Source organism: Eptatretus burgeri, chromosome 16 (assembly GCF_056783735.1).
Source record: "Eptatretus burgeri isolate ZD-2024b chromosome 16, Ebu_testis_v1, whole genome shotgun sequence".
NCBI lineage: Eukaryota > Metazoa > Chordata > Myxini > Myxiniformes > Myxinidae > Eptatretus > Eptatretus burgeri.
The window spans coordinates 58,994,742-59,009,422 of record NC_140976.1 but is presented as its reverse complement, the minus strand read 5'-3'; the positions used below and the strand labels follow the sequence as shown (position 1 = coordinate 59,009,422).

Below are 14,681 nucleotides of genomic sequence, written 5' to 3'. Positions count from 1 at the left end.
TTTGTTTGTTTGTTTGTTTGTAGGCACGATAACTCGAGAACGGAAGAAGCTACCAATGTCAAATTACACCACGTGATTCAGGAGCGTGGGGGCTAGTGCTGATTAGATTTTGGTCAAAATCAGTCAAAGGTCAAGGTCACGGTGAAGTCAAATATTTGATTTTTGATGGTTTGGTACAGATAACTCGAGAACGGAAGAAGCTACCAATGTCAAATTACACCATGTGATTCAGGAGGCTGATGGCTAGTGCTGATCAGATTTTGGTCCAAATCGGTCAAAGGTCAAGGTCACAGTGAGGTCAAACATCCAAAAAATGATAACTCGAGAACGGAAGAAGCTTCCAATGTCAAATTACACCACGTGATTCAGGAGGGTGGTGGCTAGCGCTGATTAGATTTTGGTCAAAATCGGTCAAAGGTCAAACATCCAAAAGATTCGATTTTTGATGGTTTGGTACAGAATCATCGTAGAAACTTCTGGTTTGCGTCGCTACCTTCTCAAGAGACAGCTTTTATTGGACAAGTTCAGAGGTGAAGTTGACGATTTCGTAAGTACCAGTCTATGACTGCTTGTTACTTACGAAATCTAAAGATTTCCTAAGTATATTGATGCCTTCCGTTTCTGTTTGTTTGTTTGTTTGTTTGTAGGCACGATAACTCGAGAACGGAAGAAGCTACCAATGTCAAATTACACCACGTGATTCAGGAGGATGATGGCTGGTGCTGGTTAGATTTTGGTCAAAATCGGTCAAAGGTCAAGGTCATGGTGAAGTCAAATATTCAATTTTTGATGGTTTGGTACAGATAACTCGAGAACGGAAGAAGCTGCCAATGTCAAATTACACCACGTAATTCAGGAGGGTCATGGCTAGCGCTGATTAGATTTTGGTCAAAATCGTTCAAAGGTCAAGGTCACAGTGAAGTCAAACATCCAAAAAAAAGTTATAACTCGAGAACGGAAGAAGCTACCAATGTCAAATTACACCACGTGATTCGTGAGGGTGATGGCTGGCGCTGATTAGATTTTGCTCAAAATCGGTCAAAGGTCAAAGTGAGGTCAAACATTCAATTTTTGATAGCTTGGTACAGAGTCATCGTAGAAACTTCTGGTTTGCGTCGCTACCTTCTCTTCAGACAGCTTTTATTAGACAAAGTCAGAGATCAAGTTGACGATTTCGAAAGTACCAGTCTATGACTGCTTGTTTGTTTGTTTGTAGGCACGATAACTCGAGAAGGGAAGAAGCTACCAATGTCAAATTACCCCACGTGATTCAGGAGCGTGATGGCTAGTGCTGATTATATTTTGGTCAAAATCAGTCAAAGGTCAAGGTCACAGTGAGGTCAAACATCCAAAACATTCGATTTTTGATGGTTTGGTACAGAATCATCGTAGAAACTTCTGGTTTGCGTCGCTCCCTTCTCTCGAGATAGCTTTTATTAGACAAGGTCAGAGGTCAAGTTGACGATTTCGTAAGTGCCAGTCTCTGACTGCTTGTTTGTGTGTTCCTTTGGGTGTTTGCTTGTTTGTTTGTAGGCACGATAACTCGAGAACGGAAGAAGCTACCAATGTCAAATTACACGACGTGATTCAGGAGGGTGATGGCTAGTGCTGATTAGATTTTGGTCAAAATCGGTCAAAGGTCAAGGTCACAGTGAGGTCAAACATAATTCCGTAAATTCATGTGGAGAAATGGAGTATTTTTGCTTTGGTCGACGTCACGAATTCGTTTTAACTTCGATTTTAATTTTGTCTTCGGTTTTTGCGATCACTTAGGACGCTGAAAACTCTCTTGTCGAAATTCTGGTAAAAATCGGATGTTTTGGAGACGTTTTAAGATTGTATAAAAAATATTTCACTCGCCGCGTCACAGCTCGTCACGTGGTGCAGCGCGCTCGAGCAGAGGCGTCGTTGATCACGTAAAGGTTTTCTGTGTGCGCGCTGACGGTGTTTTCGATAAAGATGGTGTTTAAAAGTCATTTTTTATCCCAATAAAGGTTATCGTCACATGCCTGACTCACCAAGCCGTCAGATTATGTAAAGATTGTTGGTGGATGGCCGAATATTACGGTTTTGTGTCTTAGATAAAATAATATTGAATAATTGAGTGGAGAAATGGAGATTTTTGCTTCGGTCGACGTTACGATTTTTGATGGTTTGGTACAGAATCATCGTAGAAACTTCTGGTTTGCGTCGCTACCTTCTCTCGAGACAGCTTTTCTTAGACAAGGTCAGAGGTCAAGTTGACAATTTCATAAGTACCAGTCTATGACTGCTTGTTTGTGTGTTTGTCACGCTACTCCTACAGTTTTGGGCCGATGACATCCAGACTTGCTCTGTTGGAACAACATGGCTCCAATTAGTGCGTCGGGGTGTTTCTGTCAATGTTGATAGTCTTGGGTGGGGAGGGGGGGGAGAGAAGGGTGGGAAACACAAATTCTCTATGTAAATGTGTATCGTGTAGCGCCACTCCAGGTGGGAGAGAGTATTACAAGTCCACATCCTTTACAGTGCTATCTATATCCCTGCTCCCATGTTTTTTTTTAAGTGCAGCAAGAAGTATTTGGGATTTCACATTTGAATAAGGATAAGAACACAACCGCCCTGGCCGCTCCCTTCGGGAGCAGGTGCTTCTCGTATGATATACCAGAGTTGGTGTCAAAGTCACCCAATGCTCGCCTGTTTTTACATTTATCGTTTTTAAAAGACGAGTCTAATAATTAATATTTTTTATAATTCTCTAACAATTTTTTTGGGGAGGGGTGGGGGGGTTGGAAATCACTTAAAACATGTAGAAATGAAAAAAAAATTTCTCTCAATTTTTTTTGGGGGGGGGGGGGATTGGAAATCACTTAAAACATATAGAAATGCAAAAAAAAAAAGAATTTTTTTTCTCTAACAATTTTTTTTGGGGGGGACCAAGTCCAAAATCTAATGGCATGATCCTTGGACGATACCTCACCCCCCCCCACCAAGTTTCGTCGAAATCCTAATCACTTAAAACATGTAGAAATGCAAAAAAAAAATTGAAATTTTGTTGAAAAAAAAGTTGCAAAAATTTTTTTTTCTCTAACAATTTCTTTTTTGGGGGGGGGGGGGTTGGAAATCACTTAAAACATGTAGAAATGCAAAAAAAAAAAAAGAAATCGAAATTTTGTCGAAAAAAAAGTTGCAAAAATTTTTTTTTCTCTAACAATTTTTTTTGGGGGGGGGTGGAAATCACTTAAGAAATGTAGAAATGCAAAAATAAATTCTCTTACAATTTTTTTTTGGGGGGGGACAAGTCAAAAATCTTATGGCCTGATCCTTGGACCATACCTAACCCCCCACCAAGTTTCGTCGAAATCCGTCGAGGAGTTTTTCCGTAATATAAAAAATTTAACATTTTCACGCTCACGCTGACGCTCACGCCGGGGGTATCACTAGAGCTCTCTGTTCTTTGAACAGGGGAAGTAAAAATGTGTTTCCTGGCCAATTAGGGACCCACAAATGTTCTGAGCAATTAATATTACGAGCATAACCCGCGCTCTGCGCGACATGTTGGGGTAGGTGTGTTTGAGAAAGGAACTGATGCAGAGTATCAGTAGTAATTTTACTTTAATGCAGTAAGTGGAATACAATGTTCAAAGTACTTCTTGATACACAATGTTTTGGGTTATAGCATTACAAATGCAGTAACCGTTTTTGGCACGATTTCACTGTTTCAGAACCATTTTATTTACTTTTTTTGTACCATGTACCTCATATGGTCTTTGAGATAATGTAAGCCGAATATTACGTTACTCGAGCGCAGAACAAAGTCGAAGATAGCGCGACACGAAACCACAAACTCGGAAATAATATATAAGATAATTACCTTACCTAACAGGTGCAATCAGTTTTGATAGAGATGTAGAAGTATGACATGATGAAGTATGCCTGACAGGATAGTGAAGAGGCAGTGCACTCCCATTTGAGCTGTTGAGTCTGTGTTTGATTTTAGACCCGACTATAAACTGTCAGATTGGTGCTTTGCAGGCAAGGTGTTGTATCAAAAGGTGTGTCAAGCCTCAGATGGTCGTTAAAGTTTGGGTCCCGCGTCGGCTAGCATCGATCACTGGTGGACGATGAAGATCCCTGCACAGTGTCTTTCGAAGCGGACAAATTCCAAATGACTGCACTCACCAGTTCTCATGAAAGACCAAGCTTGCAAAGCCGGTACATTCATGACTTGGACTAATCTTACACATGTATTACCTACTAAAAATAGGACATGCCCTTAGAAGAAGTACGACGTTAAGAAATGCCTGGATGATGAGCAAAGAGTCAACGCAGTCGAACTTTTCTGAATGAATAAACGTTTATTTAATAATCCACACACGTCTGCACAGAGAGGTCAACGTGATGCTGAATGTGTGCAAAGATTACCCTCTTTTGCAGCTCCTGGATACTTGCTTGCCAGTCGGGTGCTTCCTGTGACAATTGCCTGTTTGTGGGGAAAAACAATGCATTGCTTACCAGGTACATTCGAGAAGCACAAAGAGTGCTGGCAGAAGTAGGACTCGTCAGCAGGTATTTTGAATTAACAATTAATTTGCTGCGTCGTTTCCAGGAGAAGAAATCCCAGAACCTTCCAATTAACCCTTGGTGATTACTGGAGATTGAAGAAATCTCATGTTGTTGGTGGAATAGCTCCAGAATGGACCAATGAATGGCTCTCGTGGAAGTGGAAACAATGGCTTTCCCATGTGCCAACTGCTCCATTTGGTTTTTCAGACACCAAACCAACATCCTAAGGCAACATCTTTTGCTACATTATCAAATATTTTCAATGCATTCCTCGCTTGAGGGTATTAAACAATAAGGAGTTTTACAGGTATGAACCTCAGCATACCTGTTCAACTCATCAATGTTGACTCTTTCATGCAAACACACACGTACAATTTATTTCCTTGACATTATATTGAACTGACAATGCCTTTGGACTTATTCTTCATTTGTACGCAGCACAAGGCTGCAGGGTAGCATCGTTGGCTATGGGTGTGGCTGAGAATGAAACTGAACTTTTCAACATGAGAGTGAAGATTTCGTGTACGACACAAATAATATGCTGCACGACCATCCTTTGACGTAACTTCACACGATACTGATAGATATGACAAAGCAATGTGATGTGATTACACGACCTTTCGTACAACTTGAGGCTGTTCTTAAGCAGGTGTTCCAGGCTCAGGACCTTCTGGATGAGCAAACATTTCACGGTCGTTTCCTCGCGACTGGCCGGACTAATTTTCTGAGCCGCCATCTTCCAAACCTGAATTTCGTGCCTCAGTTCTGGAAATTTACAATGAGCAAGGATAAGCAAAAACAAAACAGTGTGCTGAATAAAGGACTCACATTAAATGGAAATTGTGTGATTTAACCATTGGACATTGTTTTTCTTGAAACATTTTCATCACAGCTATCCTTTCTTGTTGTACGAAACTCAGAGGGAGCGTCTTTTCAGAACCAAACTGGCGCTCAACTCAACACATAATCAAAATCTAAATGACAACCATAATAATGATTGAAGCAATCCAGCTCTGTTGTTTGTATTGAGTTGAGGCTCATGTAAGACCTGGAACACTCAACGGATCAAGATGTAACAGAACAAACGGAACAGTAGAAAGAGAGAGGGGGAGGGGAGGAAACCAGCAAAGTTGAAGGCCAAGATCGTGGCAAACTTGGACAAACAATAGGAGGAATGAGGGGTCAGGAGAGATACATAGGGTCGACAAGATGGATACAGAAGCATACTCTCAGGAAGGAAAAACTGTAATTTTGAAGGAGGTGTGGGAGGAAGGATTCTGTGAAACAGATGATATCAGCTTGGGAAGGAGGATGGTTAACAAGGGTAGAAAAGGTCATGATTTTGGATGGGGGATGATCTGAGATGGTGGTAAACAGCTGTCTTGAAGATTTGGAGGGAATAATGATAATGAAGAGGATGTGGAAGTTGTTTCCAGAGGTGGCGGGGGGGGGGGGGAGGGACGAATTAGTGAAGGCAAGCAGTGATTCTGGATTTAGATATTTTCACCAGAAAGGGGTTGATGATGGCCGGGTGTGCCCTGTAGACAAAGCAAGGAAAGAGCAGAGGGTGCAGTACCAGAAAGGAGGTGGGAGAATACGGAGACCACCAACCTGTCTGTGATTGAAAAGTAAGTAATAGACCCATGGAATCAGCTTCATCATGGGACATTCCAATGATGTTGAAGGCCTTGATTTTCACGGCATCAAGTTGAGCAAGATGTGAGGTGGAAGTGATAGCACAGAGGGGAGAGCAGTACTCAATCAAGCTGCGGATGAAGACCTTGTGGGTGGATAGGAGTTCAGGTGCGCCAAGGAAGGACTTTGTACGAGGGAGGATGCCCAATTTACAAAGAAACAGAAACCTCAGGAACGTGAACCAAACATTTCTTGAAAGCTTATGACATGGTATTTTCACTGATTACTGTTGTAGTAAGTCACTGCTAGAGTTCGTGAGAGCCCAGGGTCTGAAATTGGAATTTACACAAAATCCTTCTTATTGATGTTCTCGATGTGTGCCCTTCTGTGGTTCAGACAGGCATTGATTCTGACTCCAAAATTCTCTCCAACTTTTCTGTTGGCCTCATGTGGCACTGCCTGGAGGTAGTCTGACACCTCCTGCTTCAGATCATCCAGTGTGGCAGGGCGGTTGGCATAGACAGAGCCCTTGACAGCCCCCTCAGAACCAGTAGCCCAGAGGGTTCAAGTCTGGTTTATGGGGTGCCCAGTCATGAGTGGTACCCAGGGCAAAGAGGGGATTTCTGAAGAGCTGCCACAGGAAAGTGATGGTGTCATCAGCTGTATGTGGGGGTGCACCATCCTGCAAAACCAGGTCATGCTGAGCTGGTCTGGGGTGACCTTTTGGGCTGGACATTATGGAACTTCTGCAGCATAGCCCGGTAGTGCTCACTGTTAATCATCACCGTCCTGCTGTTGTCATTCTCAAACCAGTAAGGCCTTAGCATTCACCATCTGGCATTGAAGGTGCAGAAGCATGTGACCTTAGAACCTTTCAGGCACCTCTCAGTGATCTACTCAGGTAGTTATGCCCCCCCCCCCCCAGAAAATGTTGTTGTGGTTGTTGATGGCACCATTCCAGTGGAAATCGGCTTCATCACTGAACCAGATCAGGTTGATCCAGTTTGGGCACCGCTCTGTCCTGTCACTGAGCCAATTGCATATATGAAGTCTCCTTCTCATGTCATCTTGACTCAGTTTATGCCGAATAGAGATGATGTGTGGGAAAAGCTTCAGTTCCTTAGTGAGGAGATGCCAGACTGATGTTGGTTTGATGTCTAGCTCCCAGGAGCACCGGTGGTGGGACTTCTTGGGACTGTCCACTGTAGAATCCCACATGGCGTTGATGTTGGGTGGCTCTTGGTTTCTGATGCTGGCCTACTGCTGTTGCCCTTGCTCTGGTTGTGCACTGTACCCTTCTGTTCAAAATGTTTCACAATACATTGAATGGCAGAATTTGTGGGTCTATCAAGTTTTCTGAGGTCATATTCCCGGCAGAACCTCCGGCGGGTGTCCACATATGATTTCCTCTCATACCACAAAGCCACCACTTTTGTCTTCTGCTTCATTGTCAATGGCATAGTTTAGCTGTGGAGCGAGAAATCCCAGGGAACAAATAACATGATAACAACGTCAAACCCTGAAAAGGAAAGGTCAAAAAACAGAGAAATGGCAGGAAGTCAAAGTTGTATCAATCGTTTTGAAACACCCTCTCTATGGGAGGGGGTGGGAAGGGGGGTGGGGGTATCCACATTGTCCTTTCAGAAAGAGATAGTGAGAGTGTGAGATTTGTCAGTATTGAAAGCCATATTTTAAGTGTTTGACTAACTTGTGATTTTGTCAAGGTTGGAAGAGAGGGAAGAGGCTGCTGCTTGTCAGAAGGATGATGGATGTCATGGCAGAGGGTGATGTAATCAGCAAAAAGATAGAGGCAATTTTCCAGAGGATCAGAGAGATCATTGATAAAGATTAGGAATAGGATTTGGCCCAGAACCCACCTTGGTGCACTCCAGCCTTGACGGGGAGAGGAGTGAAAGTATTCCATTGAGAGCCACATGTTGGCTATGAGAGTAGAGGAAGTCAGAAGGCATGTGTGGAGTTGACCTTGGATGCTACAGGCAGAGAGTTTGGAGGGCAAGGCAGGATGCCAGACTGTATGAGATTTGTTGAGAGAGATGGCCCTGATCTCATGCTTGCAATTGAAGGCTTCTGTCCATTGGGGGGGGGGGTGGGGTGAGTATAAGCAGCATTTCCAAGGTGGAGTGACCAGGTCTGAATCCAAATTGGTGATCTGAGTTGAGGCCATTGGAGAAAAGGAAAGATTTCGTATCAACTGTGATGATGGATTCCAAAAGCTTGCTGATGATTGGAAGTAAGCTGATAAGTCTGTAGTTGAAGGGATCCCTTTTTTATCTAATGCATTTATGTTGGATGATTTTCAAGCAGATGAAAGATGACCAAGAGCAAATGATAGGGTGAAAAGAGCAGAAAGAGGATGTGCAGGAGCAGTAGGGCAGGTTTTTACGACATGTGATGCGTTGCTGTGTTTTTCAAATAATCATATACAGTGCCTATAGAAAGTCTACCCCCGTTTCAAAATGTTCACCTTTTGTTGCCTTATAGCCTGGAATTAAATTGCATGAACTCAGACTTTTTACACATTTATTTACACATCAAAACCCATAACTTCCAAGTGAAAAACAAATTCTACAAATTTCAGAAAATGTATTAAAAATACAAAACTACAATATTTTGGTTGAATAAGTGTCCATCCCCCTGAGTTAATACTTGGTGGAAGCCCCTTTGACAGCAATTACAGCTGTGAGTCTGTTGGGATAGGTCTCTACGAACTTTACACACCTTGATTGGGAAATATTTTCCTATTCTTCTGGACAAACTGTTCAAGCTCAATCAAGTTGCGTGAGAAGCATTGATGGACAGTAATCTTCAAGTCATGCCACAGATTTTCAATTGCATTTAGGTCCGGGATCTGACTTGGCCACTCAAGGACATTTATCTTTTTGTTCCTCACCCACTCCAGTGAAGCTTTGGCTGTGTGCTTGGGTCATTATCATGCTGAAAGGGGAACTTCCGTCCCAATTTCAGGTTTCTTGTAGAGGGCAGCATGTTTTTGTCTAGGATTTTTCTGTATTTTGCTCCATCCATTTTCCCTTCTATCCTGACAAGTGCCCCAGACCATGCTGATGAGAAACATCCCCATAACTTGATGCCACCACCACCATGATTCACAGTAGGGATGGTGTTCTTTGGGTGTGGGGTTTGTGCCAAATGCAACGTTTTGCATTTAGGCCAAAAGGTTCCATCTTGGAGTCGTCAAACCACAAAACCTTTTGCCACATAACTTCAGAATCTCCAGAGTGGTTTTTTTTCAGACCTCAAACGGGACTCAAGGTGGGCTTTCTTGAGTAATGGCTTCCTTCTTGTCACCATACCGCACAAGCCAGACTTGTGAAGTACTTGGGATATTGTCACATGCACACAGTGACCAATGTTTGTGACAAAGGCCTGAAGTTCTTTCAAACTTGCCATTGGCCTCTTGGTGGCCTCTCTGATCAGTCTCCTCCTTGCTTGGTCATCCAGTTTGGAGGGATGGCCTGATCGAAGCAGGGTCTTGGTGGTACTATACGCCTTCCACTTCTTAGTGATTGTCTTGACTGTCCTTCAAGGGATATTTAAGGCCTTTGAAATATTTTTATACTCATCCCCTGATCTGTGACTTTCCATAACTTTATCCCAGAGGTCTTTTGAAAGCTCCTTGGTGCTCATGGTTGAGTCTTTGCTGTGAAATGCATTACTCAGCAGAGGAAACCTACAGGAACAGCTGATTTTATTCTGAAATAATCAGAATCACTACAATTTAACACAGGTGGAGGCCATTTACCTTGTTGTGTGATTTTGCAGGTAATTAGTTACACCTGAGGTAATTATCCTTGCCGAAGGATTCGGAGAGGGTATTGCATTTGGGTCCGTTTGTTTGTCTGTTTGTCTGTCTGTTTGTCCGTACAGAACTTTCGTGTTTTTCTCCACAACTGCTTGTCGGATTGAGACAAAATTTTCACCATTGGTGCGACGACTCATGTAGAATGTTTCAATGATAATTGTGACATCATAAGTCATGTGGTGTGGCAGCCATATTGGAAAAACGGAAAAACTTTGAACCTCTATATCTCTGAAACTGCACGAAGGAAAAAAATCGAAACTTGCCACATAGCAAGTACTCCTCCTGGGGAATGAGTTTCATTACTTCATGAAATCATATGTGCCATCGTTATGATGTCATAATTACATGTGTAGAATGCTACATCCGATCAGTATAAACATTTTTGAGGGTCATCCAGGGATAAAATGGTCCACATAAAAGTTTTTGATGGCATCATCGGTCATGTGATTCAGCAGCCATATTGTTTTTATTTATTTTTTTAACTTCAAAAAATCTTCTTTTCTGAAAAGGCTGAAAAGATCAAGGTGAAACTTTACACAAATGACTGCCTATCCATGAGGAACAAAAGGGTCACACATTTGATGTCACAGGTCACTTGGTTTGGCAGCCATATTGGATTTACCCTAAAAGCGATAAAAATACACCACTTACAGCAAAAGAAGTCCTGGTGAGGGTTTGCAATCTCTGATTGCTCTTTTTCTTGTTTACAATTGCTATTATAAGGGGGGTGGACACTTATCCAACGAAAATATTCTAGTTTTGTATTTTTAATGAATTTTCTGAAATTTATAGAATTTTTTTTCACTTGGAAGTTGTGGGTTACGAAGTGTAAATAAAGATGTAAAAAGTCTGATATCTGATGCAATTTAATTCCGGGCTATAAGGCAACAAATGGTGAAAAATTTGAAAGGGGGTGTACACTTTCTTTTGGCACTGTAGCAAAGTCAATTTTATTGTCAAGCAACGTTCGAGTCAAAGATGCTAATTAAGCTCTGAGGTGTTGTTCTCACTCCAAACTTACCGACAATGGAAGAAGGTTCTCTATTGTGGACATTTGTTTTTTGAAGAAGAAGACGCAGGAAGGGAATGGCTACCAGCAAGACGGCCGCCACCCCGACTGACATGTGCAGCGTGAACCCAGCGAAGTCTATTCCCTGTTTCACAATGACGACAACAACAAGAACGACCAAATGAAAACACAAGACTTAAGTGGCAGAAAATAAATAAACATTCTCAAAGTCCAAATATTTATTGATTGAAAACAATGGAAACGTAATTGAAAATCCTTCCTGCAAATGTATGTGGTCATGTGACAAACTCATTTTGCATACAGGTCAGACAGACCTGCAAGCAATACTCAAATTAAACGATATACCTTTTATGCTATAAAATACTTAAAAAAAAACAATGAATCTCAGCTGAATTTGTGGCAGTTTATCTGAAGATAAACAGCACAGATAGTACAAACAATCATTCTTGCAGGCACCTGTTAACTGTGTTGTTGGGCTTTCAATACCTGTCGTTTGAGACGCCTGTTTGACACGATGATGACATTCGGAGGATCTCCCACGGCAGTGGCAGCTCCACCAATGTTTGTGAATAGAACTTCCGCAATTAGGATGTATCTGGCCTTGAGGTTGAGCACTTCACAAAGTCTAGCAGAACACAATATGCATTCGTAAAGTAAAACTTCAATCTCTCTTGGGTATCTTCCCTTACCAGTGGACTGACTGCTTACTGGGAAGGCGAAGTGTTCTCGTCCAAAAAATGCTTCATTTATTATGCAAGAAAATGAAAATGAAAATGAAAGAAAATGAAATCATTTATTATGCAAGAAAGAAAATGCAAGGACATTAAACTGCATGTCCCATCTGCCAGCGTTAGTTGGTAGATGTTAAAGATCACATGGTGTCCTTAGTGAAGAGTAGGGGAGTTATAACCAGCACCCTGTACAAATTACAACTTCCTGCCCTAACCTACAGGTGACGGTACATCAGCGCAAAACCCTGCCCAAGCCAATGGTGCTACTCGCAATCTTGTGCCACGTACTAAGGAAGAAGAAGAAGAAGAGTGTAATTTCATTAATTCCCTCACTGCCCCTGACTCCCCATGCATGTTTCTTTCCTTACCTGCACCTACATTCCATAGCCTGGTGTTGCCTTAGCGGTTAGGGTGGTGGCTTGGGCTCCGAGAGTCCTGAATTCGATCCCCATTGGCCACCGAATTTACACCAGGGGGTTGACTCAGCCTGTCATCCTTCTGAGGTCAGTGAAATGAGCACCAGTATAGTGGTAATTGGGGCACTGCATCAACGGCATAACTGCGCCCCTAATCAATGATGCAGCAAGCAGCCAAAAAGGCAGCACATGATGGGAACCGACATTCCAATCTCCCCCCGACTTCCTGAACCCTGCTATTATATCAGGTATTCTCTTCATTCTCTCTTCTTTTTTTATTTCCTCCATTTAGCCGAACTTTTCCTTCCCACCCACACATCTATCCAATAAATAGCTAGTTCCCAATAAAGAATGCATGTAGCTGCTTACAAAGGTTTTTTTTTCATATCTCCTGATTGGTGGGAAATGCTCAACTTACCAGTGAAAAAATTCAGTCTGGTGTTTCAGAAACAGACAAAACTACCCCCAAATTGATTATACGGTGAGACAATAACAATCTTTGAATATGGATGACATTTGCAACCATCATACAAAAATTTGATTTCAGAGAATACTTGGAGCGTACTGCCAGCAGAGAGTATACATACTGTAACATATATATATATATATATATATATATATATATATATATATATATGTATATATATATATATATATATATATATATATATATATATATATATATATATATATATATATCTTCTTCTTCCTCTTTCGACTTGCTCCTGTTAGGGGTCGCCACAGCGGATCAACCGTCTCCATTTCGCTCTGTCCTCCACATCTTCCATTGACACTCCAACCACCCACATATCCGCCCTCACCGCATCCATGAACCTCTTCTTTGGCCTTCCTCTTCTCCTCCTGCCTGGCGGCTCCATCTTCAACATCCTTCTCCTGATATACTCCGTTTCCCTCCTGTGCACATGTCCAAACCATCTCAATCTCGCCTCTCTCACTTTGTCTCCAAACTGTCCTACCTGCGCTGTCCCTCTAATATACTCATTTCTTATCCTATCCATCCTCATCACTCCCAACGAGAATTGCAGCATCCTTAACTCTGCCACCTCCAGCTCCGCTTCCTGTCTTATTGTTAGTGCCACCGCCTCCAAACCATACAACATAGCTGGTCTCACTACCGTCTTGTATACTTTCCCCTTCACTCTTGCAGCTACCCTTCTCTCACAAATCACTCCTGCAATTCTTCTCCACCCACTCCATCCTGCCTGCACTCTCTTTTTCACTTCTCTCCCACACTCTCCGTTACTTTGGACAGTTGATCCCAAGTATTTAAACCAATCCACCTTCCCCACCTCAACTCCTTGCAACCGCACCATACCACCACCCTCCCTCTCATTTACGCACATGTACTCCGTCTTACTCCGACTGACTATCATTTCCCTTCTCTCCAGTGTGTACCTCCACCTCTCAAGGCTCGCTTCAGCCTGCTCCCTACTCTCCCTACAGATCATGATGTCATCCGCGAACATCATAGTCCATGGAGACTCCAGTCTGATCTCATCCGTCAACCTGTCCATCACCATTGCAAACAGGAAAGGGCTCAGAGTGGATCCTTGGTGCAATCCCACTTTAACCTTAAACCGGTCCGTTATTCCTACCGCACACCTCACCGCTGTCACACTGTCCTCATACATATCCTGCACGATCCTCACATACTTCTCCACCACTCCCGACTTCCTCATACAATACCACAACTCCTCTCTTGGCACCCTATCATAAGCTTTCTCTAAATCCACAAACACACAATGTAACTCCTTCTGGCCTTCCCTATACTTCTCGATCAACATTCTCAAAGCAAACATCACATCAGTGGTGCTCTTTCCTGGCATAAACCCATATTGCTGCTCACAGATCGTCACCTCTCCTCTCAACCGAGCTTCCACTACTCTTTCCCACAACTTCATGGTGTGGCTTAACAACTTTATCCCTCTGTAATTTCAACAGCTCTGCACATCACCCTTATTCTTGAAAATCGGAACCAGTATACTTAATCTCCACTCCTCCGGCATCCTCTCACTTTCCAAGACTTTATTAAACAATCTGGTTAACAACCCCACTGCCATCTCTACTAAGCACTTCCATGCCTCCACTGGTATACCATCTGGGCCAACCACCTTTCCACTTTTCATCCTCTTCATAGCAGTCCTCACTTCATCCTTACTGATCCATCCCACTTTCAGATTCACTATCTCCACCTCTTCCAGTCTTCTCTCTCTCTCATTTTCTTCATTCATCAGCTCCTCAAAGTACTCCATCCACCTTCTCAACACAGTCTCCTTGCTCGTCAGCACATTCCCATTTGCGTCCTTTATCACCCGAACCTGCAGCACATCCTTCCCAGCTCGGTCCCTCTGTCTTGCCAATCGGTATAAATCTTTTTCCCCTTCTTTTGCATCCAACTTCTCATACAGCTCGTCATATGCCTTTTCCTTGGCCTTTGCCACGTCTCTTTCTGCCTTTCGACG

General features: G+C 42.7%; 1 protein-coding gene across 1 annotated transcript in view; it reads right to left on the bottom strand.

Annotated features, from left to right (window-relative positions):
* Window positions 1-14,681, bottom strand: part of OCA2 (OCA2 melanosomal transmembrane protein) — a 105,756-nt gene that overhangs the window by 20,587 nt on the left and 70,488 nt on the right. The window contains exons 15-18 of the mRNA XM_085859923.1: window positions 11,538-11,676; window positions 11,043-11,175; window positions 5,163-5,310; window positions 4,405-4,462 (exon numbers count right to left, since the gene is read on the bottom strand). Coding sequence (XP_085716049.1) covers window positions 4,405-4,462; window positions 5,163-5,310; window positions 11,043-11,175; window positions 11,538-11,676 — 478 coding nt within the window. The remainder of the gene's footprint in view (window positions 1-4,404; window positions 4,463-5,162; window positions 5,311-11,042; window positions 11,176-11,537; window positions 11,677-14,681) is intronic.